This window comes from Ziziphus jujuba, chromosome 10 (genome assembly GCF_031755915.1).
Source record: "Ziziphus jujuba cultivar Dongzao chromosome 10, ASM3175591v1".
NCBI classification, from domain to species: domain Eukaryota; kingdom Viridiplantae; phylum Streptophyta; class Magnoliopsida; order Rosales; family Rhamnaceae; genus Ziziphus; species Ziziphus jujuba.
The window spans coordinates 2,826,019-2,846,091 of record NC_083388.1 but is presented as its reverse complement, the minus strand read 5'-3'; the positions used below and the strand labels follow the sequence as shown (position 1 = coordinate 2,846,091).

The 20,073-nt window shown below is 37.2% G+C and overlaps 1 protein-coding gene across 1 annotated transcript; it reads right to left on the bottom strand.

Annotated features, from left to right (window-relative positions):
* Positions 1-7,495: 7,495 nt before the first annotated feature.
* Positions 7,496-8,949, bottom strand: LOC132799613 (MDIS1-interacting receptor like kinase 2-like). Its single transcript, XM_060811909.1, has 2 exons — positions 7,578-8,949; positions 7,496-7,524 (listed from the first exon to the last, which is right to left on the bottom strand). The coding sequence occupies exons 1-2, from the start codon at positions 8,947-8,949 to the stop codon at positions 7,496-7,498; spliced, it is 1,401 nt and encodes a 466-aa protein (XP_060667892.1).
* Between the last annotated feature and the right edge of the window lie 11,124 nt (positions 8,950-20,073).

The following is a 20,073-nucleotide window of genomic DNA, read 5'->3' as shown; positions in this document are numbered from 1 at the left end:
CCCCCCTTTGGCCGGGACACCAGGTTAGCAGCGGCGCAGTGGGACGCCACGCGACCGTATGCCGGTTTCTTTCTATAACCTCCTGTCTAGCGGTACCTTGGGACGCTGGGTACTGTTGGCGCCACTGGTATATAGTGGGTGCATCAAATGATTTTCAGAACTGTGTTTTAAAAATAAAATGTTTGGAAACTGAATTGGAATTAAAAATATAATTGTTACCGCTTCTGGTATTTAATTGATGTCTTGGTTTTCGGGAAATATGAATAAAGGGTTTTGTGAAAATGTTTTAAAAGGGGAACCTTTCCAACTGAGAGAATTGTAAGGGTTTGAGAGAAATTATTATTTCCAAATAATTATTATTTATATACCTATTACCGTGGTATGATAGTGTAGAGTAGTAGGGTCACTCACTGAGATGATTAGCATCTCACACTCTTAAATTTCGTTCCTCTAGGTACCAGGTTGTCGGTGTTCACTCGGAGCGGACTTGATCTTCCTCGCTGTTTTAGTTCGGCAGTACCCTGTTATTCTTTTATTGCAGTTGTAATATTTCTTTCACTCTTGTTGTATTTATTTTGCACTGGATTACTGTATTTATTTTTTTTAGTGCTGCAATTTGTGGAATCGATTTGTAGTACTGTGGGAGGAATAAGGGGATAATTTTAGAAGTGTGTTTTCAGTGTAGGGAATTTTGTGGTAAGTAAATCCCTTAGGGGAGGCTCTGCCGGATTTTCCGTTGGAAGGTTCGGTAGGGTTTCCCTGGGATCAGGGCTGTCTAGGGTTCCGGGGAAAGAATTCTGGACGGGTCCTGACAGTTGGTATCAGAGCTCTAGGTTCTAGTATTCCTAAGGGACTGTGCATTGTTGTGCATCCTATCCGTGTTTAATCTCTCGTTTTACCCGTGTGAAAGCGTTCTTTCTGTTTGTCTCGAAGTAAATTCGTTGCCCGAGTTTGAATAACTCTAATCTTCGAGGGTGTCAATTAGGATCATCTAGCCTAACGGGAAATTCCTATGGCCTAGTCGATGGTCGAGGATGCGTTTTCTTTTTGAAGGTCAAGCTTATCATCGTGAATGGTATCTGTTTCGTTCATGGAGAAGAATGATGATTGCCTAAGGATGTGTGTCGATCGATTTCATGGCGTCAAAATATTTTCCCGATCGATTATCAAAATTTAAATGCTTTTCAAGGTGTTTTATTCAAGTATTTTTGGTTTGTGTTCATACATGTATCTGTATGTTATATTGTTTGATATTATACTGCACCATATGGAGGCGGCGAACCAATGTGGTCCATGTAGAGCTAGCCCCATGATCATGTTGCCTACGAGCCCGGGGAATTGGACGGCCAATATAGGCAACCACCCTGGTTTGTATTGGTAGCAGAGTGTCGGCGACAGTTGGAATCATGGATTACGTAACATGTAGAAGGTGTTGTACGTACCTCCATTACAAGCGTGCATATTTTATTTTATGCTATGGATTTTAAGATATGAATTTCAATGTGGAGTTTTAACAATTGCCTATGCAAGTTAGGTATATTTGAAAAATATATTTTATTATTTGTTTTATGTTATGGTTTTTCCAAAAGCGACTTAAGGTTAAGTATCGCCAGTCGAGAATCCAAAGCAGGGTATCGTTGAGTTCAAAAAGGAGATCTTAAAGGAAGCACGCGATTCAAAGTATGCGATACACCCCAAGGGTACCAAGACGTATGGAATGCTCACTGGATGACATGGTGGTTTGGCACGATAAAGGAAGTTGCAAGATCCGAATAAAGGTACTTAAGTCACCGACAAGTAAAGTAGGGAGATGTAAACATGGATTTCGTGCTTAAACTATCATTCACAAAGAGAAGGTACGATAGCGTTTAGAGAATCAAGCAAGCTCCGGATAGCGACTAAAGTTCTACTTGGTGGTTGATGAGGTTAATGAGATGAGGATGATTCCTTAGGCATGGTTGGATGTTTAAGCATGGTTATTTTTCATTCTAGAAGCTAAGATCTTGATATCTTATTTCCTTGGAGATTTAAGGTTCGTATTGATGGTGCTTCATCGATTCAAGGTGGTTGATATTGTTGGTGATAATTTACAATGATAAGGAGTATGATTTTTGGGACGGAGTTAGAATTTAAGAAGTGTGGAATACTTTATTGGGTTAAGGATCTAGTGATTGTTCATAGTATTGGTGGTGATGCTAGAATTAAGATTTAAATTTCTTATTGCTTGAGGTGTGGATTCATGGAATCTATTTGAAATGGGGGAAACTTAGGGTTTTCAAGAATGGTATTTGGATGTTGAGAATTTTATTCATGACCTTGATGAATTTAGTTAAAAGAAAGATTGATGTTTGTCGAGGTTAAGACTATTGGTTAATCAATGAGGAGCAAGGGTTTTATAATTGTAAGTACTAGGAGGGTAATCGAAGACAAGTGAATTAATCTCAACCTTAACTTGGTAATACCAGTATTTGAGGAAATTAGACTTAAGTTCTAATCTAACCTTTTAAAGTGCTGATCGAGTTACGAGAGTTGGTTGTTGGTTTAAGGATGCATGCTTCAGAAGCACTTTATGGCTAGCTTCCAGGTACGACCGGTGTTGGTGGATCGTATAGTAGAGACCCAAATGGAAGATCCTAAGTTGAGCATAATTAAGGGCAAGGTACAAGAAGGTCTTGATCCGGAATTTTCCATAAGGAAGGATGGAGCCCTCGTGTATAAAGGACGACTTTGTGTTCCGGATATCCCAGGACTCAAGAAGGAGATTTTAGAGGAGGCGCACAGCTCGATGTATGCGATGCATCCTGGGAGTACCAAGATGTACCGGACGCTTGTTAAGTATTATTGGTGGATTGGTATGAAGAGAGAAGTGGCAGACTTCGTATCAAAGTGTTTGATTTGTCAACAAGTGAAAGCAGAAAGACAGAAGCCTTCCGGACTACTCCAACCTTTACCGATTCCCGTGTGGAAGTGGGAAGAACTCAACATGGACTTCGTATTCAAGCTTCCTTCCACACCTAGAAGGTACGACGGCAATTGGGTAATCATTGATCGTCTCACCAAGTCGGCACACTTCCTACCGGTACGAGAACATTTTTCACCCGAGAAGTTAGCTTAGTTGTTCGTGCAACGCATTGTAAGTCTTCATGGAGTACCGTTAGCCATCGTCTCCGATTGAGATCCGCGCTTTACTTCACGACTATGGCGGAAGTTGGCTGATGCACTAGGAGCAAGACTTAACTACAGCACCGCTTTTCACCCGCAATCTGATGGACAAGCAGAGTGCACAATTCGGACATTAGAAGACCTGCTAAGGTCTTGCATTATGCAGTTTCGTGGTAGCTGGGATGAACAACTACCATTGATAGAGTTTTGTCCTCCTGCGTACCGTGAGGCGAGAAGGAGAGAGTTCGAGGAACTGCGACAGGGGAACATGACAGTGACCGAGTACGAGAGGAGATTCCGAGAACTATCAGGATTCTGCATGCACCTGATTCCCGACGATCACACGAAGAAGGTGAGGTTCATAGACGGATTGAAAGAGAGCATCGGCTACACCCTTTCTGGATCAGTACATCCCACGTATCAGTCCGCCAGGGATGCAGCGCTCGAGCTAGAGAGACAGGAGGAGATACACAGACCCTCAAGGCGCAGATCTTTCGAAGGTTCGTATAGCGGAGTACCCTCGACAGGGGGCAGCTAAGAAAGGCCATAGCTCAGGCTCAGACAGTGATGGGTTAAGCCCACGAGGCAGATTCCAGAGGAGAGATAGTTATCGTATGCCCCAGCCAGCTCGCCATTCGATCAGTGTGGATACAAGCTCGTATCAGCAGTCACGCATTGGTTCTCCGCGGATTTGTCCACTTTGTAGGGGGAATCATTCTGGGCAGTGTCAGATGGATGGTTTATGCTTTCGGTGTGGGCAGCCAGGTCACATAAGGAGGGATTGCCCTTATGGTAGTGGCAGTGTGCTAGAAGCAGGTCGACGGACACAGCATACAAGGGTATTTCCAGGATAGAGTTCCCAGGGGAGTCAGCCAGTAGGAGTTTCTTCGGGATCAATACAGCCGTCTGCAGGATCGAGTCGAGGTAGAGGAAGGAGAACCCAGCAGACAAGTCAAGGCCGGGTGTTTGCTATGACGCAGCAGGGAGCCAGGACTACGCCCGACGATTTCACTGATCAAGGGATGGAAGCAGACCTGATCCTGTTGGATCTATCCGGACTTGAAGTAGTGTTGGGCATGGATTGGTTGGCAAGGAACTACTTAGTCGAGGAAGCAACGTGGGAACCCGAAGCACAGATGCGTGAGCAGTACCCGTATCTGTTCCAGTGACGTGCGGAAATTTCGAGGACGAAATTTTTGTAAGGGGGGAAGGCTGTAACACCCCGTCCCAAATCGCACCGGAATCCGTGCACATTGACCGAGGTTGACCGTTGACCGTTGACCGAAGGGGGTCAAAAGTTGACTTTTTGACTCGGTGAGAATTTTGAGTTGACTAGGGTACCGTGGCGAAGTGCATGATGCCCTGAGTTCGTAGACTAGTAGCACGTCGAAAACGGAGCTACGGTTTGAAAGTTATGGGCAAAACAAGTTGAAGTGTAAACTGTCTAAAAGGTGCCGGGAGTTGACTTTTTCTTGTGATGTAATTGTGAGTTGACTCTTGTATGGTTGTAACGTACTCGTCGATACGAGTTCACAGACTAGCGGCACGCTCAAAACGGACATCCGGTTAAAAAGTTATGGACGTTTGAAGTTTACCGGATACCGTATTATTTTAATGTTTTTGGGTCGTGAACAGTGAAATGCCACGTGTCAGCTTCTGAGTGGTCCACGTGGCATGAACAGTGTCATACAGGGTTTTAATTTTGAAAAACTCTCGGGGAAGAGAGAGAAAGAGAGAGAAGAGAGAGAAAGAGAGAGAGGAGAGAGAAAGAGAGAGAGAGGACCCGCCGGCCGCCGGTCATTTTCATGTTTTTCCGGCCTAGTTACTGTACACGCGCCGGCCAGCCAGATTGCCCACCTCATTTCCGGCAAAACCTCCAAATTTCACGGCGAACGGCCGCCGGACGCGCCCGGATCGGACGTCCGAAGTTTGGCGGCGATTTTTCCCCTCCACCGCCGGCCACCGCGAATCGGCACTATTCCGGCCGATAAACAGTACACGCGCCATACACCCAGCATCCTCTCCTCAAGTCCGGCCTACCCACCAAAAATCACGGCCATCGGACCACCGACGCGCCGGGATCGGAGCGTTTTCCGGCGAGGGGTCGAAAATCTTCAAACGGTGATTTCTCCGCCGTCCGACCTCCGTTTTGCTCACCGTCGGTCCCGTTGGATTGCTCTCCTCACGATCTACAAATCTGCAAAATTTCACAGCAAACGGCCACCGTCGGAAATTACTGTTCCGGCGACGGTTGCCGGTGACGTGGCGGCCCGCCGGAAATTACTGTTCCGGCGAGTACCCGAAAATTCCGGCCAGCTCCAGTCCGCAGTGTTCGACCTCCTGAACCCAAATCCGACTTCCGTTTCCACCAATTCGCGACGGTTTGGGAGAATTGCGGAGCCGAAACCCGAAAAGCTTCCCGATAAAATTCCGACCCCGTCGGGTACGATCATCGGAAATTAAGACCGGATCTGTGATTAGCATCACTCGAGCTTCGATTCGGTATATGATTCGTAAATTTTAGTTATCGTTTGTGTTTTGACCCCCCGGGTACCGGGTATTATTTACCCGAATAAAATATTAATTTATTTGACTGTCTGTGAATTTTGTTCTAGGAGCACCGGTGAGTCGTAGAATTGATCCCGTAGTGGATCATGGGTTAATTGCGTGCTCCAGGTGAGTGACCCACCTTCAAATTAATTTTGGGGAATTTAATTGATGAATATATTATGTGTGAATTAAATATTTGGAATTTAATTTCTATGTGCCAAATATTTATTGGATTTATTGTGGAATTATTTATGAATTTAAGAAAATGTGCATTTTATAAAAGTATGCCATGTGAAATTATTTTATGGATTTGAGGATTTTGAAATTGGTGTGGTTTTAATGGTAAATTGAGCACGATTCGATTTTCAAATATTTCAAGGAAAATATTTGGTTATTTTGGTGATTTCAATTTTTATAAAAAATGCCCATAAAATATTATGGGATTTGATTATGATATTTCGAGAAATTATTTATGCTTGGAAAAAAAATGTGGATATTTGAATTGATGGATTTGGGAGTTGGTGGATTTGAAAATCATGGAATTTATGGTATTAATTATAAGGAAATTGTGGAGAATTTCCCGGTTCAAGCGGATGGATTATGCCCGCTATGCTTATGAAAAATGTGAAATTTGTTTTATGATTTAAATTTATGGATTTTATAATTTTTAGATGCACCGTGCACGTACTGGTGTTCTGATTATGTGATATGGTATATGTGCACACGGTTGTGATTAGCGCGCAGGTGGATGTGATTAGCGCGCAGGTGATGTGATTAGCGCGCAGGTGGGTGTGAGTAGCGCGCGGTTGATATTATGAGGGTGTCCTGTGGATGCCATCGGAGAGGGCGGCCACCCCCCTTTGGCCGGGACACCAGGTTAGCAGCGGCGCAGTGGGACGCCACGCGACCGTATGCCGGTTTCTTTCTATAACCTCCTGTCTAGCGGTACCTTGGGACGCTGGGTACTGTTGGCGCCACTGGTATATAGTGGGTGCATCAAATGATTTTCAGAACTGTGTTTTAAAAATAAAATGTTTGGAAACTGAATTGGAATTAAAAATATAATTGTTACCGCTTCTGGTATTTAATTGATGTCTTGGTTTTCGGGAAATATGAATAAAGGGTTTTGTGAAAATGTTTTAAAAGGGGAACCTTTCCAACTGAGAGAATTGTAAGGGTTTGAGAGAAATTATTATTTCCAAATAATTATTATTTATATACCTATTACCGTGGTATGATAGTGTAGAGTAGTAGGGTCACTCACTGAGATGATTAGCATCTCACACTCTTAAATTTCGTTCCTCTAGGTACCAGGTTGTCGGTGTTCACTCGGAGCGGACTTGATCTTCCTCGCTGTTTTAGTTCGGCAGTACCCTGTTATTCTTTTATTGCAGTTGTAATATTTCTTTCACTCTTGTTGTATTTATTTTGCACTGGATTACTGTATTTATTTTTTTTAGTGCTGCAATTTGTGGAATCGATTTGTAGTACTGTGGGAGGAATAAGGGGATAATTTTAGAAGTGTGTTTTCAGTGTAGGGAATTTTGTGGTAAGTAAATCCCTTAGGGGAGGCTCTGCCGGATTTTCCGTTGGAAGGTTCGGTAGGGTTTCCCTGGGATCAGGGCTGTCTAGGGTTCCGGGGAAAGAATTCTGGACGGGTCCTGACATACTTCCCTCAAATTTATTGTTTTCCAAATTCAACTGTATCATCTTAGAGCATCCTCCAAGTTCTTTTGGAATTGAGCCAGTTAGATTGTTTGCTGCCAAGTCTAAACTCTCCAGATCAGGTAGCATTCTGATTATGTGAGGAATCTCTCCAGATAGTTGATTTTCACTTAGCATAAGTTTGAGCAATAGCTTCAAACTTCCAAGTTCCTCTGGAATATTTCCCGTGAGATGATTTGAGGACAAGTCAAGTAACTGTAGCTGAGGTGCCTTACCAAGCGCAGGTGGTATGGAGCCTGAAAGATTGTTGTTGGAGATATCGAGGGTTGTCAAATTCTGGCACAGCCCCCACTTTGGTGAAACCTCACCCTGCAATTTATTATCACTTAGATTAAGATAATACAAGTGTGGATGTATACCAAAAGCTTCTGTAAGATTTCCTGTCAGTTGGTTTCCTTCCAGCCTAACTCTACTAATGCTGCTGCAGTTTTTCAAGCTTGTTGGTATTGGGCCTGTAAAATGGTTTTCAATGGCATGAAAATACACAAGTGATCCACCACTGCATATTTGGTCAGGCAATTGACCAGTGAAGTCATTATAAGACAATCCCAAATGCGTTAACCTGGTCAAGTTATTCATTGTTGAAGGAAGAAAGCCATTGAGCTGGTTTTGCATCAAATCTAGAACACTCAGATTCGTCGAGTTTCCCAAGGAAGGAAGCGCCCCAGAGAGATTATTGTCATAAAGGTTAAGGGTTATCAAATTGGTCAGGTTTCCCATAGAAGAAGGAAGTGCACCAGAGAGATTATTGATATCAAGGTAAACCGTTCTCAAATTGCTTAATTTTCCAATTTCCGTTGGAATATTTCCATAAATATTAGTGGCAAAAAGGTAAAGATTAACTAGATTGGTTAGGTTTCCAATAGAAGAAGGAATAGAACCAGTAAGGTTGGAGTTATCTAAAGAAAGCGATGTTAAAGACTTCAAGTTTCCTATTTCTTTCGGGATGGTGCCACTGATAAGAGTTCTGGCAAAGTAAAGAGTTCTAAGACCTGTCATCAACCAGAGCTCTCTTGGAATCGTTCCGGAGAGCTGATTCCCAGATAAAGAAAGGTAGGAGAGACTGGAAAGATTTGCCACTGCCGGAGAAAGAAACCCGGTAAGGCTATTGACCTCCAACTTTAGATGAGTGAGTTTGGAAAGGCTGTAAATGCTGAGGGGAATATCTCCATAAAGGTAATTATTTACAAAATCAATATAAACGAGGTTCGAAAAGGATGAGAAGCTCAGATTTTGAAGTGTACCACTTAAATTAGAGTTGGGAAGGCTCAAATTGGTGATTCTTTTCAACTCGTCGCAACCAACTCCAAGCCAACTGCAATGGCTGCTGCTTCTGTTGCCCTCGAGTTGCCACGAAGACAGGAAATGTTGGCTTTTGTTGTCAAGGCCGAGCTTCCACTTTATCAGAGCCTCTGCTTCCTCATTAACGTTAGCAGCAGCAACAACAAACGACACACTAGTACTTTTGAAGAAAGATGAACCAGACTGATGGAATAAACTGTAGATATACATGATTGACAAGAAGAAGAAAATTTGTTTGTTGAGCAATGAATGAGCAAACAAGGAAACCATGGTTATTTATGAGCTATATTTGTGTTACAAACTACAACTGCAGCATGGGCAGTATTATATATAATAAATTTTTGGAACTAAAAGGAAACCATATGTGAATGTGTGAACGTAAGAAAATGGAAAATTTGTATGCTTATTCTTTTTCTGTTAAAACATGAGAGACTTTAAAAGTGTCGCTAGAAAGATGGGATTTGTTAATATTGAATACAAAATCTCTCCGTGCTTTTTGTGCTAGTCTATGTGCTAAAATACTACTTATCTCAAAAGTTTTCATTGAAACACTCCTTAAAAGCTTAAACTGATAGAATGTGGATTTTCATTTTATTTATATTTTTCTCTAATACTTCCCAGCACATATGGGCTTTTATGTTATTTATATTTTTCTCTAACACTCTCCAACACATATAGATCCGAGTGGATGCACTTAAGCTGATGGAAGATGGGCTTTCATTTAATTTATATTTTTCTCTAACACTCCCCGCACATGTAAGTCTGCCTCTTTTGTACTTCTTTTTGGGCCTTACATGTGTTTTACGTGTGTTTTTTAATTTTTTGGATAAAATTGTTGAGTTTTGAACCTATGACCTCTTAGATCACTGGTTCTAGTATCATGTTGAAATACCACTGATGCCAAAAGTTTAAGCTGATGGAAAGTGGGCTTTTATTTTATTTATATTTTTCTCTAATACTATGCTACTTGTTTTTCATTAGTCATTTCAAATTAATTTTTTATGATAGAATTTTTGTGATATTTGTGGAGGAACCACATGTGAATGTGTGAACGTAAGAAAATGGAAAATTTGTATGCTTATTCTTTTTCTATCAAAACTTGAAACTATGAGGCTGAAATTTAATGAGAGACTTTGAAAGTGTCGCTAGCTAGCTCCATTCCGGGAAGATGGGAGTTCTTAATATTGAATACAAAATCTCTCTGTGCACTACTAGAATCGAGCTGATACACGACACAAGTACTGCGTCGCACTAAATAAACAGCGACGCATTTAACGGAGTCGCCAAATGTCTGTCCCGAAATATATAAGATAACAGGCGACGTATAATAACAGTTGCCTAATAAAAATTTTTAGCGACGCACATTTAATTTTTAGCGACTCATACAGTGATGTACTTATAGCGACTAATAAAATAGCGACTCTTTATAATAAAGTCGCTAAAAAATTTTTAGCGACACTTACGTGATTCGTCGCCAAATAATTATGTCGCTAAAAATGCTTCCTGAATAGCGACTCATTCATTTTTAGCGACACATTTTTTTGTCACCTATTTAGCGACACGTTATTTTTTGCGACGAATTATGTGAGTCTCTCTTTTAACGACCATATATTTTTAGCGACTATTTTTTAGTGTCTCTAAATTAGCGTCTCATGAATTTTTAGTGACGCTTTTTTGTCGCCTATTTAGCGACGTATTATTTTTAGCGACAAATTGTGTGGATCGGTTTTTTAACGACCCGTAACAATTAGCGAGGAGTTTTTAGTGTCGCCATATTAGCGACCGTTCATGTTTTAGCGACAAATTATAAGAGTCGCATATTTATGAATTTTTAGCGACTCTTTTACCTATTTAGCGACATATACAACAATATATTTATGTCGCTAAAAATTGAATAATTCTTTAAGCGACATTTTGTGTAGAGTCGCAAAATTTATGAGTCGGCAAATTGATCTTATTATATGTCGTTATATATTTTAGGCGACTTTTAGTTATCTTCATAAACCGCCATTTCTTTTATATTTTTTTAGATTTATCTTCATAAAAATTTATTAAAATATAAAATTAATTATAATAGCAAAAAACCCAAACTAACTTCGTCCAAAATAATTAGAATATAAAAATTTAAAATAAATACTTGTTCATAACAAAACAATAATCAATATAATTAAATATCATCTCATTGACATATTTTTACATATGCATACTTATTGAGATGGAAGTTGATGTACTCGTGTTGACGATATTACGCCCTCATACTGCATATGGAAAAATAAAAAAATTTGTTAGCACTGACGCAAAATAAATTAACAAAAACTTAATCATAATTAATAAATTAAATTGTAATTTGGCAAATGAAAATTTAATGAATATTTACCTTCTTAAGGTTTGGCGTGGCACATATTCTCCTAATTAAAGTGGAAAACACATAAGAAAAAAACACACAATGAATAAATAAATATTACTTAAAATATAATTATAAGTTAATAAATATACGTACCAATTTATTTAGAAGATATTGTTTATCCATATCCCCTCACAGTCATTACGAACATAGTCACTCTCACATTCATCCTCATTATCATTTTCATCAACACTTGGCAATTGTATGGCAAATGGATTGTGAGCCATTGTAGTATCGCCAAGAACATCTTCTTCAACCAATTCTTCTTCAACCAAAGTACAATGTCGTGGTGGAGTTAAAACAACAGACCATCTCGAGTCAAGTTGATCTTCAACATAAAATATTTGTTGAACTTGTGAAGCCATGATGAATGGGTCAGATTTATATCCAATTTTACTAAAGTTAACACATGTAAACCCCATCTCATCAACTTTCACACCACTGCTGTCAACCCAATCACACTTGAACACTGGAATTCGAAACATAGTGTAATCGATGTCCCAAATCTCTCTTATGATCCCATAGTATGTCATCTCGGCTAAAATTGGGTTATTATCCTTAGCACTAGCAAAATGCTCACTTTTGGCAATAACTTTGACACCACTATTCTGGGTGACCCTCTTATTATCCATATTTATAGTGTTGAATCTAACCCCTCTAATGACATATCCTTCATGTTTCGTTACCACCCATTACGGACCATGGGCTAACCATCGTAATGTTTCAGACACTGTGTGATTAGGTTGACTTCGCTCTTGTGCAATCTAGTCAATAGAAAAATATGAAAAATTAAAGCTAAAACAATGATATTATATATTGAATATTTAACTTTCCCATACCTTATCACGAAACCAGTACGTATATGTACGTTTGTGTTCGTCTTGAAACTATTTTGCTTTTTTTCCTCGATTTTTTTTGCTTGACTTCAAGACTTCAAAATGAATACTAAAACAAATAAAAGTTGTTGTAATTAATAAAAATATCCAACATATCAACTTATCGATGCCTATTAATATATTCAAAATATCAACTAAATTATACATGTTGATATATATATATATATATATTAAAAATATCAACTAATTTATACATTAACATGTATATACGCACCTGACATACGGTTCCACTTCTGGTGTATTCAAAAGTATATATCTATGAACTTGCTCCCAAAGTTGTTGATCAATTGATTGATTTTTTCCACCTTTAAATGGGGCACCAACATCATCCTTATCATTTAACTTTTGATATCTACCAATTGGGTTTCCAACTGCATCTAATCCTCTCTGAAATTCACTACAAAACTCAATCACTTCTTCACATATGTAACCCTCGGCAATACAACCTTCTGGCCGATTTTTGTTTCGAACATAACTTTTCAATACTTTCATGTACCTCTCAAACGGGTACATCCACCTGAAATGTACTGGTCCACACAATCTTACCTCTCGAACCAAATGTACAGTTAGATGAACCATTACATCAAAAAATGATGGTGGAAAGAATTTCTCTAAAAGGCACAAAGTTGTGACAAGATCATTTTGAATATTTTCCAATTCAGCAACAATGATAGACTTCTTGCAAATTGCGTTGAAGAAAAAACAAAGTCTTGCAATTGCATGTCTTACATGTTTAGGAAGGATTGCACGAATTGCAGGAGGCAAGAGTTGTTGCATCAATGTATGACAATCATGAGATTTCAATCCTACCATCTTTAAGTCCTCCATTAAAACAAGATTCCTAAAGTTTGAAGAATAACCATCTGGAACCTTTAAGTCCACTAAACACTTACAAAACAATTTCTTCTCATGCTTTGATAATGTATAGCAGGCCGGTGGTAGGAAAGTTCGATTTCCTTGAGGCTTAGGGGCCAAGTCTTTCCGCAAACCCATTTCTTGTAAATCTAACCGAGCATTAACTCCGTCCTTCGTCTTACCAGGAATATTGAGCAATGTACCACATATGCTCTCACAAACATTTTTCTGAATATGCATGACATCTAAATTATGTCGCACATGGAGAAATTTCCAATATTCCAATTCAAAAAAAATGGACTTCCTCTTCCAACATTCTTCAGAATCAACAGTTCTTTTCCTCTTGTGTGAGTTATCAAATCTCATTGCATTAAGCTTATCTAAGATTTCTTCTCCAGTCAACGGTTTTGGAGGCACTCCAAATTCTTGAAATCCATTGAAAGCCTTCTTTTGCCTTCTATATTGATGATTTGGAGGAAGAAATCTTCTATGCCCGGTAAAACTCATTTTTTCTCCAGTCAACGGTTTTGGAGGCACTCCAAATTCTTGAAATCCATTGAAAGCCTTCTTTTGCCTTCTATATTGATGATTTGGAGGAAGAAATCTTCTATGCCCGGTAAAACTCATTTTTTTTCCATGCTTTAGCCTTGTAGCAAAAGTATTTTCACTGCAAATTGGACAAGCATAATATCCCTTCACCGCATGACCGGACAAGTTACCATAAGCTGGGAAATCATTTATTGTCCATAGCAACACTGCCTTCAACGTGAATTTCTCCTGACGGTAAGCATCGAAGACCGTAACACCCTCATTCCACAACCGCTGCAGGTCTTCAACTAACGGCTCCATGTATACATCAATTTGATTTCCTGGTTGCTTCGGTCCAGAAATTAGAAGACTTAACATCATAAATTTCTGCTTCATACACAACCAAGGAGGAAGATTATACACAACCGTCATCACAGGCCAACAACTATACCTACTACTCAATATATTATGTGGATTAACTCCATCGGCCGCGATCCCAAGTCTCAAATTCCTATCTTCGGATGCAAAGTTTGGCCATAAACGATCAACCAACTTCCAAGATGGAGAATCCGCAAGGTGTTGCATTTCCCCTGTCTTAACCTTTCTCCCATTGGCATGCCATGTCAAATTCTTAGCTGTTTCAACACTACGAAACATTCGTTTAAAACGCGGAATAATAGGAAAGTACCATAAAACTTTATTTGGAATATTGCTAGCAACTCCATTCTTATCAATTTTGCATCTAGCAGATCCACATTTAGGACATTCATTAAGGTCCACATATTCCTTCCTAAACAGAATACAACTTTTAGGACATGCATGAATCTTGATGTACTCCATTCCCAAAGCACTCAAAGTCTTCTTAACATTGTACATGGAGGTTGGCAACACATTGTCATTTGGCAACATCTGGGATAACAATTGCAACAGTACATCAAAGCTCTTATCAGAATATCCATATCTTACCTTTAAGTTGTATAATTTAACCAAAGCCGACAACTTGGTAAATTTGGTACAACCTAGGTACAAAGGTTTCTCCGCATCCTCCAATAAGGTAGCAAATTCATTAGGATCATTATCAAAAGTTTCTAATGCAGCACGGGTCATGTCTAAGCTATTGAAAGCCACGTCTTCCTTACTACTACTATCATTTTCATTATATTCTACATTAATATTCCCAAAATGAGAAGATGGTCTAATACCATCAGCACATGACTCACCATGCCAAATCCATCACCGATAGTTGACATCAAACCCATTCCAATATATATGGCCTTTAATATCCCTAATAGTATGGATTTTCATATTCCCGCATTGCATGCAAGGACACCGTATGGCATTACAATCATTGGCATTCTCCATGCTAAATTTCAAAAATTCACTCACCCCCTTAGCAAAATCGCTTGAGGTTCTATCCTTCGTTATCCACGATTTATCCATTTCCCTACCAATCTAAACAGAACAATATCAAACAATATCATAAAAAAAATTTGAGACAAAAGCAAGATTAAGAAAACCCATCGCAAACAAATTATCGACAAAAGCAAGATTAAGAAACCCATCGAAGCAAGATTAAGAAAACTCATTGCAAACAAATTATCGACAAAAGCAAGATTAAGAAAACCCATCTCAAACAAATTATCGACAAAAGCAAGATTAAGAAACCCATCGAAGCAAGATTAAGAAAACCCATCGCAAACAAATTATCCACAAAAGCGAGATTAAGAAAACCCATCGCAAACAAATTATTGACAAAAGCAAGATTAAGAAAACCCATCGAAAACAAATTATCCACAAAAACAAGATTAAGAAAACCCAGCGAACCTAACCTTCGGGTATAATGAATAAATAAATAAATAATAACCCAATCCACCACATGTCACCGCCAATCATAAAGCAAAAAGAAACTCACCGAAACCATGGAGACGAAGAAAGAAGAATCCAAGCTAACCACGAGGGAGACGAAGAAAGAAGAATCCAAGCTAACCACGAGGTTGACGAAGAAAGAAGAATCCACGAAGAAAGAAATCCAACTTCCAGATAGCAATGCAAGCAAATGGAAAATTAAACACGAAATATCCCACTCTTCAAGTCTCTTTTAGATTGCTTCCAATTCTAACACCTATTATGAAGTGTACTAACACATATTTTGTGAAAAGAAATGGTATTCAAAATCCCGCGTAAATTTTGAAAACGCGCCAAAAATTTTAAGAAATTGGATAAACAGACGACGTATTCAGATAAACTGTGTCGCTAAAGGATAAACAGTTTCATAGACGCTCTTTTTTTAATTCTTTTAAAACAAATAAGTTTCTCCAAGTACTGTTTATTTCCTTCTTAAACTTTTGGCAATAATTCTAAAATGGTAATTTTACATTTAAAAAGGTAGATGATCTAGCGACTCATTGATAGAAACAGGCGACGCATTTACGTATAAAAGGGTCGCCTTATCCAATAGTAATTAAAATTTATTTTTTAATTTGTGTCACTTTTTTTAAAATTACATTCAAAAAAAATTTTCACATAGCATTCTAATGAACACCAAGTCAATTAATCTAAAAATATAAAACAGTTCTATCAATGCTCTTTTCAATTATTCTCATATATGATGAGTATACACAAACACAAAAACACATCTCACGACATAATTTGAGATAGGATATAACAATTGTAAATTGGTCTAAAGCAAGGACCCATAGTCCAATTGCTCGAAGTAAGTATGTTCAACGAGTTGCACTTTCATGTTTTCAGCTATCAATGATAGTTTATATGAACCCAAATAAACTAATAGATTACATTTGGGAAGGACATTTCAAATAAAAAGCGACGCATTAAAATATTTATGAGTCGCTTATGAGCAAATAATTTGTTTTTTTGGGTTTGTGATATTTCTGTTTAATCAATCTGATATTACTTCAGCATCAAATAACCAGTGAAAATATTTAAATAACATAAAGAAAGTTATTTTTTTTTTAATCATAGTAATCGGCGACGCATAAACAAAATTATGAGTCGCCTAATACCAAAAGTTATTTTTTATAAAAAAAAGACCTTCCTTTTTAACAATTTGATTTTCTTTGAGCATCAAATAACCAGTGAAAATATTTAAACAAGATAAAGAAAGTTTTTTTTTTTTTAAATTATAGTAATAGGCGACGCATAAACAGCCTTATGTGTCGCCTAATACCCCATTTTTATTTTTTTTCAAAAAAACCATCATTTTTAACAATTTGATTTTCTTGGAGCATCAAATAAAAAGTGAAAATAATTAAACTAGTTAGAGAAGGCTTTTTCTTTTTTTAAATCTTCCTGTTTAACAATTTGATTTTCTTCCAGCATCAAATAACCAGTGAAAATATTTAAACAAGATAAAGAGAGTTTTTTTTTTTTTTAATTATAGTATTAGGCGACGCATAAGGTTGTTTATGCGTCGCCTATTAACCAATTTTTTTTTTTTCCAAAAAAAACCATCCTTTTTAACAATTTGATTTTCTTGGAGCATCAAATAACCAGTGAAAATATATAAACAAGTTAAAGAGAGTTTTTTTTTTTTTAAATTATAGTAATAGGTGACGCATAAGCATCCTTATGCGTCGCCTAATACCCATTTTTTTTTCCGCAAAACAAAACCATCTTTTTTAACAATTTGATTTTCTATGAGCATCAAATAACCAGTGAAGATATTTAAACAAGATAAAGAGAGTTTTTTTTTTTTTTTTAAATTATAGTAATAGATGACGCATAAGCATCCTTATGCGTCGCCTAATACCCTTTTTTTTTCTGCAAAAAAAAACCATCTTTTTTAACAATTTGATTTTCTATGAGCATCAAATAACCAATGAAGATATTTAAACAAGATAAAGAGAGTTTTTTTTTTTTTTAATTATAGTAATAGGCGACGCATAAGCATCCTTATGCGTCGCCTAATACCCATTTTTTTTTTTCCCAAAAAAAACCATCTTTTTTAACAATTTGATTTTCTACCAGCATCAAATAACCAGTGAAAATATTTAAACAAGATAAAGAGAATTCTTTTTTTTTAAATTATAGTAATAGGCGACGCATAAACATCCTTATGCGTCGCCTAATACCCTTTTTTTTTTCTCCCAAAAAAAACCATCTTTTTTAACAATTTGATTTTCTAGGAGCATCAAATAACCAGTGAAGATATTTAAACAAGATAAAGAGAGTTTTTTTTTTTAAAAAAATTATAGTAATAGGCGATGCATAGGCGACGCATAAGCATCCTTCTGCGTCGCCTAATACCCATTTTTTTTTCCCCAAAAAAAACCATCTTTTTTAACAATTTGATTTTCTATGAGCATCAAATAATCAGTGAAGATATTTAGACAAGATAAAGAGATTTTTTTTTTTTTAAATTATAGTAATAGGCGACGCATAAGCATCCTTATGCGTCGCCTAATACCCATTTCCCCCCCCCCCCCCCCCCAAAAAAAACCATCTTTTTTAACAATTTGATTTTCTATGAGCATCAAATAACCAGTGAAGATATTTAAACAAGATAAAGAGAGTTTTTTTTTTTTTAAAATTATAGTAATAGGCGACGCATAAGCATCCTTATGCGTCGCCTAATACCCATTTTTTTTCCCCCAAAAAAAAACCATCTTTTTTAACAATTTGATTTTCTATGAGCATCAAATAACCAGTAAAGATATTTAAACAAGATAAAGAGAGTTTTTTTTTTTTTTTAAATTATAGTAATAGGCGACGCATAAGCATCCTTATGCGTCGCCTAATACCCATTTCCCCCCCCCCCCCCCCCCCCCAAAAAAAAAAAAAACCATCTTTTTTAAGAATTTGATTTTCTAGGAGCATCAAATAACCAGTGAAAATATTTAAACAAGTTAAAGAAGGTTTTTTTTTTATTTAAATTATAGTAATAGGCGACGTATAAACAGCCTTATGCGTCGTCTATAACCCAAAGTTTTTTTTTTTTTAAAACCTTCATTTTTAACAATTTGATTTTAGTTGAGCATCAAATAACCAGTGAAAATATTTAAACAATATAAAGAGAGTTTTTTTTTTTTAAATTATAGTAATAGGCGACGCATAGACAGCCTTATGCGTTGCCTATAATCCAAAGTTTTTTTTTTTTTTTAAAACCTTCATTTTTAACAATTTGATTTTAGTTGAGCATCAAATAACCAGTGAAAATATTTAAACAATATAAAGAGAGTTTTTTGTTTTTTAATTATAGTAATAGGCGACGCATAAGCAGTATTATGCATCGCCTAATAACCAATTTTTTTTTTTTTTAAAAAAACCATGCTTTTTAACAATTTGATTTTCTTCCAGCATCAAATAACTAGTGAAAATATTTAAACAACATAAATGAGTTTTGTTGTTTTATTTTTTTAATCAATCTGATTTTATCTCAGCATCAAATAACTAGTTAAAATATTTGAACAACCTGAATGAGTTTTTTTTTATATTTTTTAATCAGTCTGATTTTCTTTCAAGTATATTTATTTTTTATTTAACATTTCAAAACACTTAAAATTTATATGCTTTTTAATTTTTATAGGCGACGTATTGTATTCTTTATACGTCGCTTTTTCTGATTTCTTTTTATTTTTATTTTTTTTGTATTTCCATTTTTTCGTTTGTAAGTGTCTTTAAATATTTTTATTTGCCCCTAAAATGTTTTTAATAACCATTTTTTATTCACCAATATTCATGAAATATTATAAATAAAATGGCACGTTAATCTATGGGCTTTCTTTTCAACCATTAACCATTAGTACGGAAACTTGAGAGTTGGAAGCAATCTAGGGGGTATGAGAAGATTTTGAAGAATCACACTCTCATTATGCATTCTTGTTTCTTTCAAGGGTTTGAAGGATTTTGTGGGTTTCTTTCCTAAATACCCAAAGTTCCTTCTTCCTCTGCTTCTTCCTTCTTGCCAGTGGTTGGGTTGGAAGAACTTCACCTTCTTGCCGCGTACTGGGTGGCTGGGGTTTTTGCCGTCTCGTCGCCGGGATTTGGTTGCTGGGTTTCTGCCATGCCGTCGCCGTCGCTGCTGTGGTGGCTTGAAGTTCCTCTTGATTGCTGGATTTGTAAAGGTGTGCTGTTTTTGTGTGCTGTTTTTCATCCCTTTTGGGGTTCGGTGGTGTATGTGTGCTGTTTTTCATCCCTTTTGGGGTTCGGTGGTGTATGTGTTTGCTGGAAAAAAAATTCTGTTTGCTGGTGTTTTTGTTTTTTTTTTAAATATTTGTTCATTACTGTAATTTTGGTGGGGTTTTATGTTGTCAAAATCATGGCTTGTTGTCGACAATGGGTTAGCTAAATTTTGTTTGGAAAAATAGCTATATTTATTAAGTGGGGTTCGATTGTATGTAAAGCAAAATTATATGCTATTATTTGTATTATGTGTTTATATGGTTAAATTTGCGTGGGAAATGTCAGAGGTGGTGCTCTGTTTTGGGTCTTAAAACGACGTCGTTTGTGCGACTCAAAATCCATTAGTGATTTAGTTGCCGGATGCAAAGTTTGAAAATGTTAATGACTGTTAAAGAGGATAGATGTTAAGAGAAGATACTATTACTACATCACTTGGTAAATAAATTACATGAATTTATCATTTATTATTGTTATTAATGGTTTATTCATTATACTACACCCTATGTTCAT

Excerpts from the sequence above, each read along its gene's own strand:
- LOC132799613 (XM_060811909.1), bottom strand. The coding sequence starts at position 8,949 with ATGTATATCTACAGTTTATTCCATCAGTCTGGTTCATCTTTCTTCAAA. Across the intron at positions 7,525-7,577 it reads TATTCCAGAGGAACTTGGAA|ATTCCTCACATAATCAGAAT; the intron begins GTTTGAAGCTAT and ends CTATCTGGAGAG.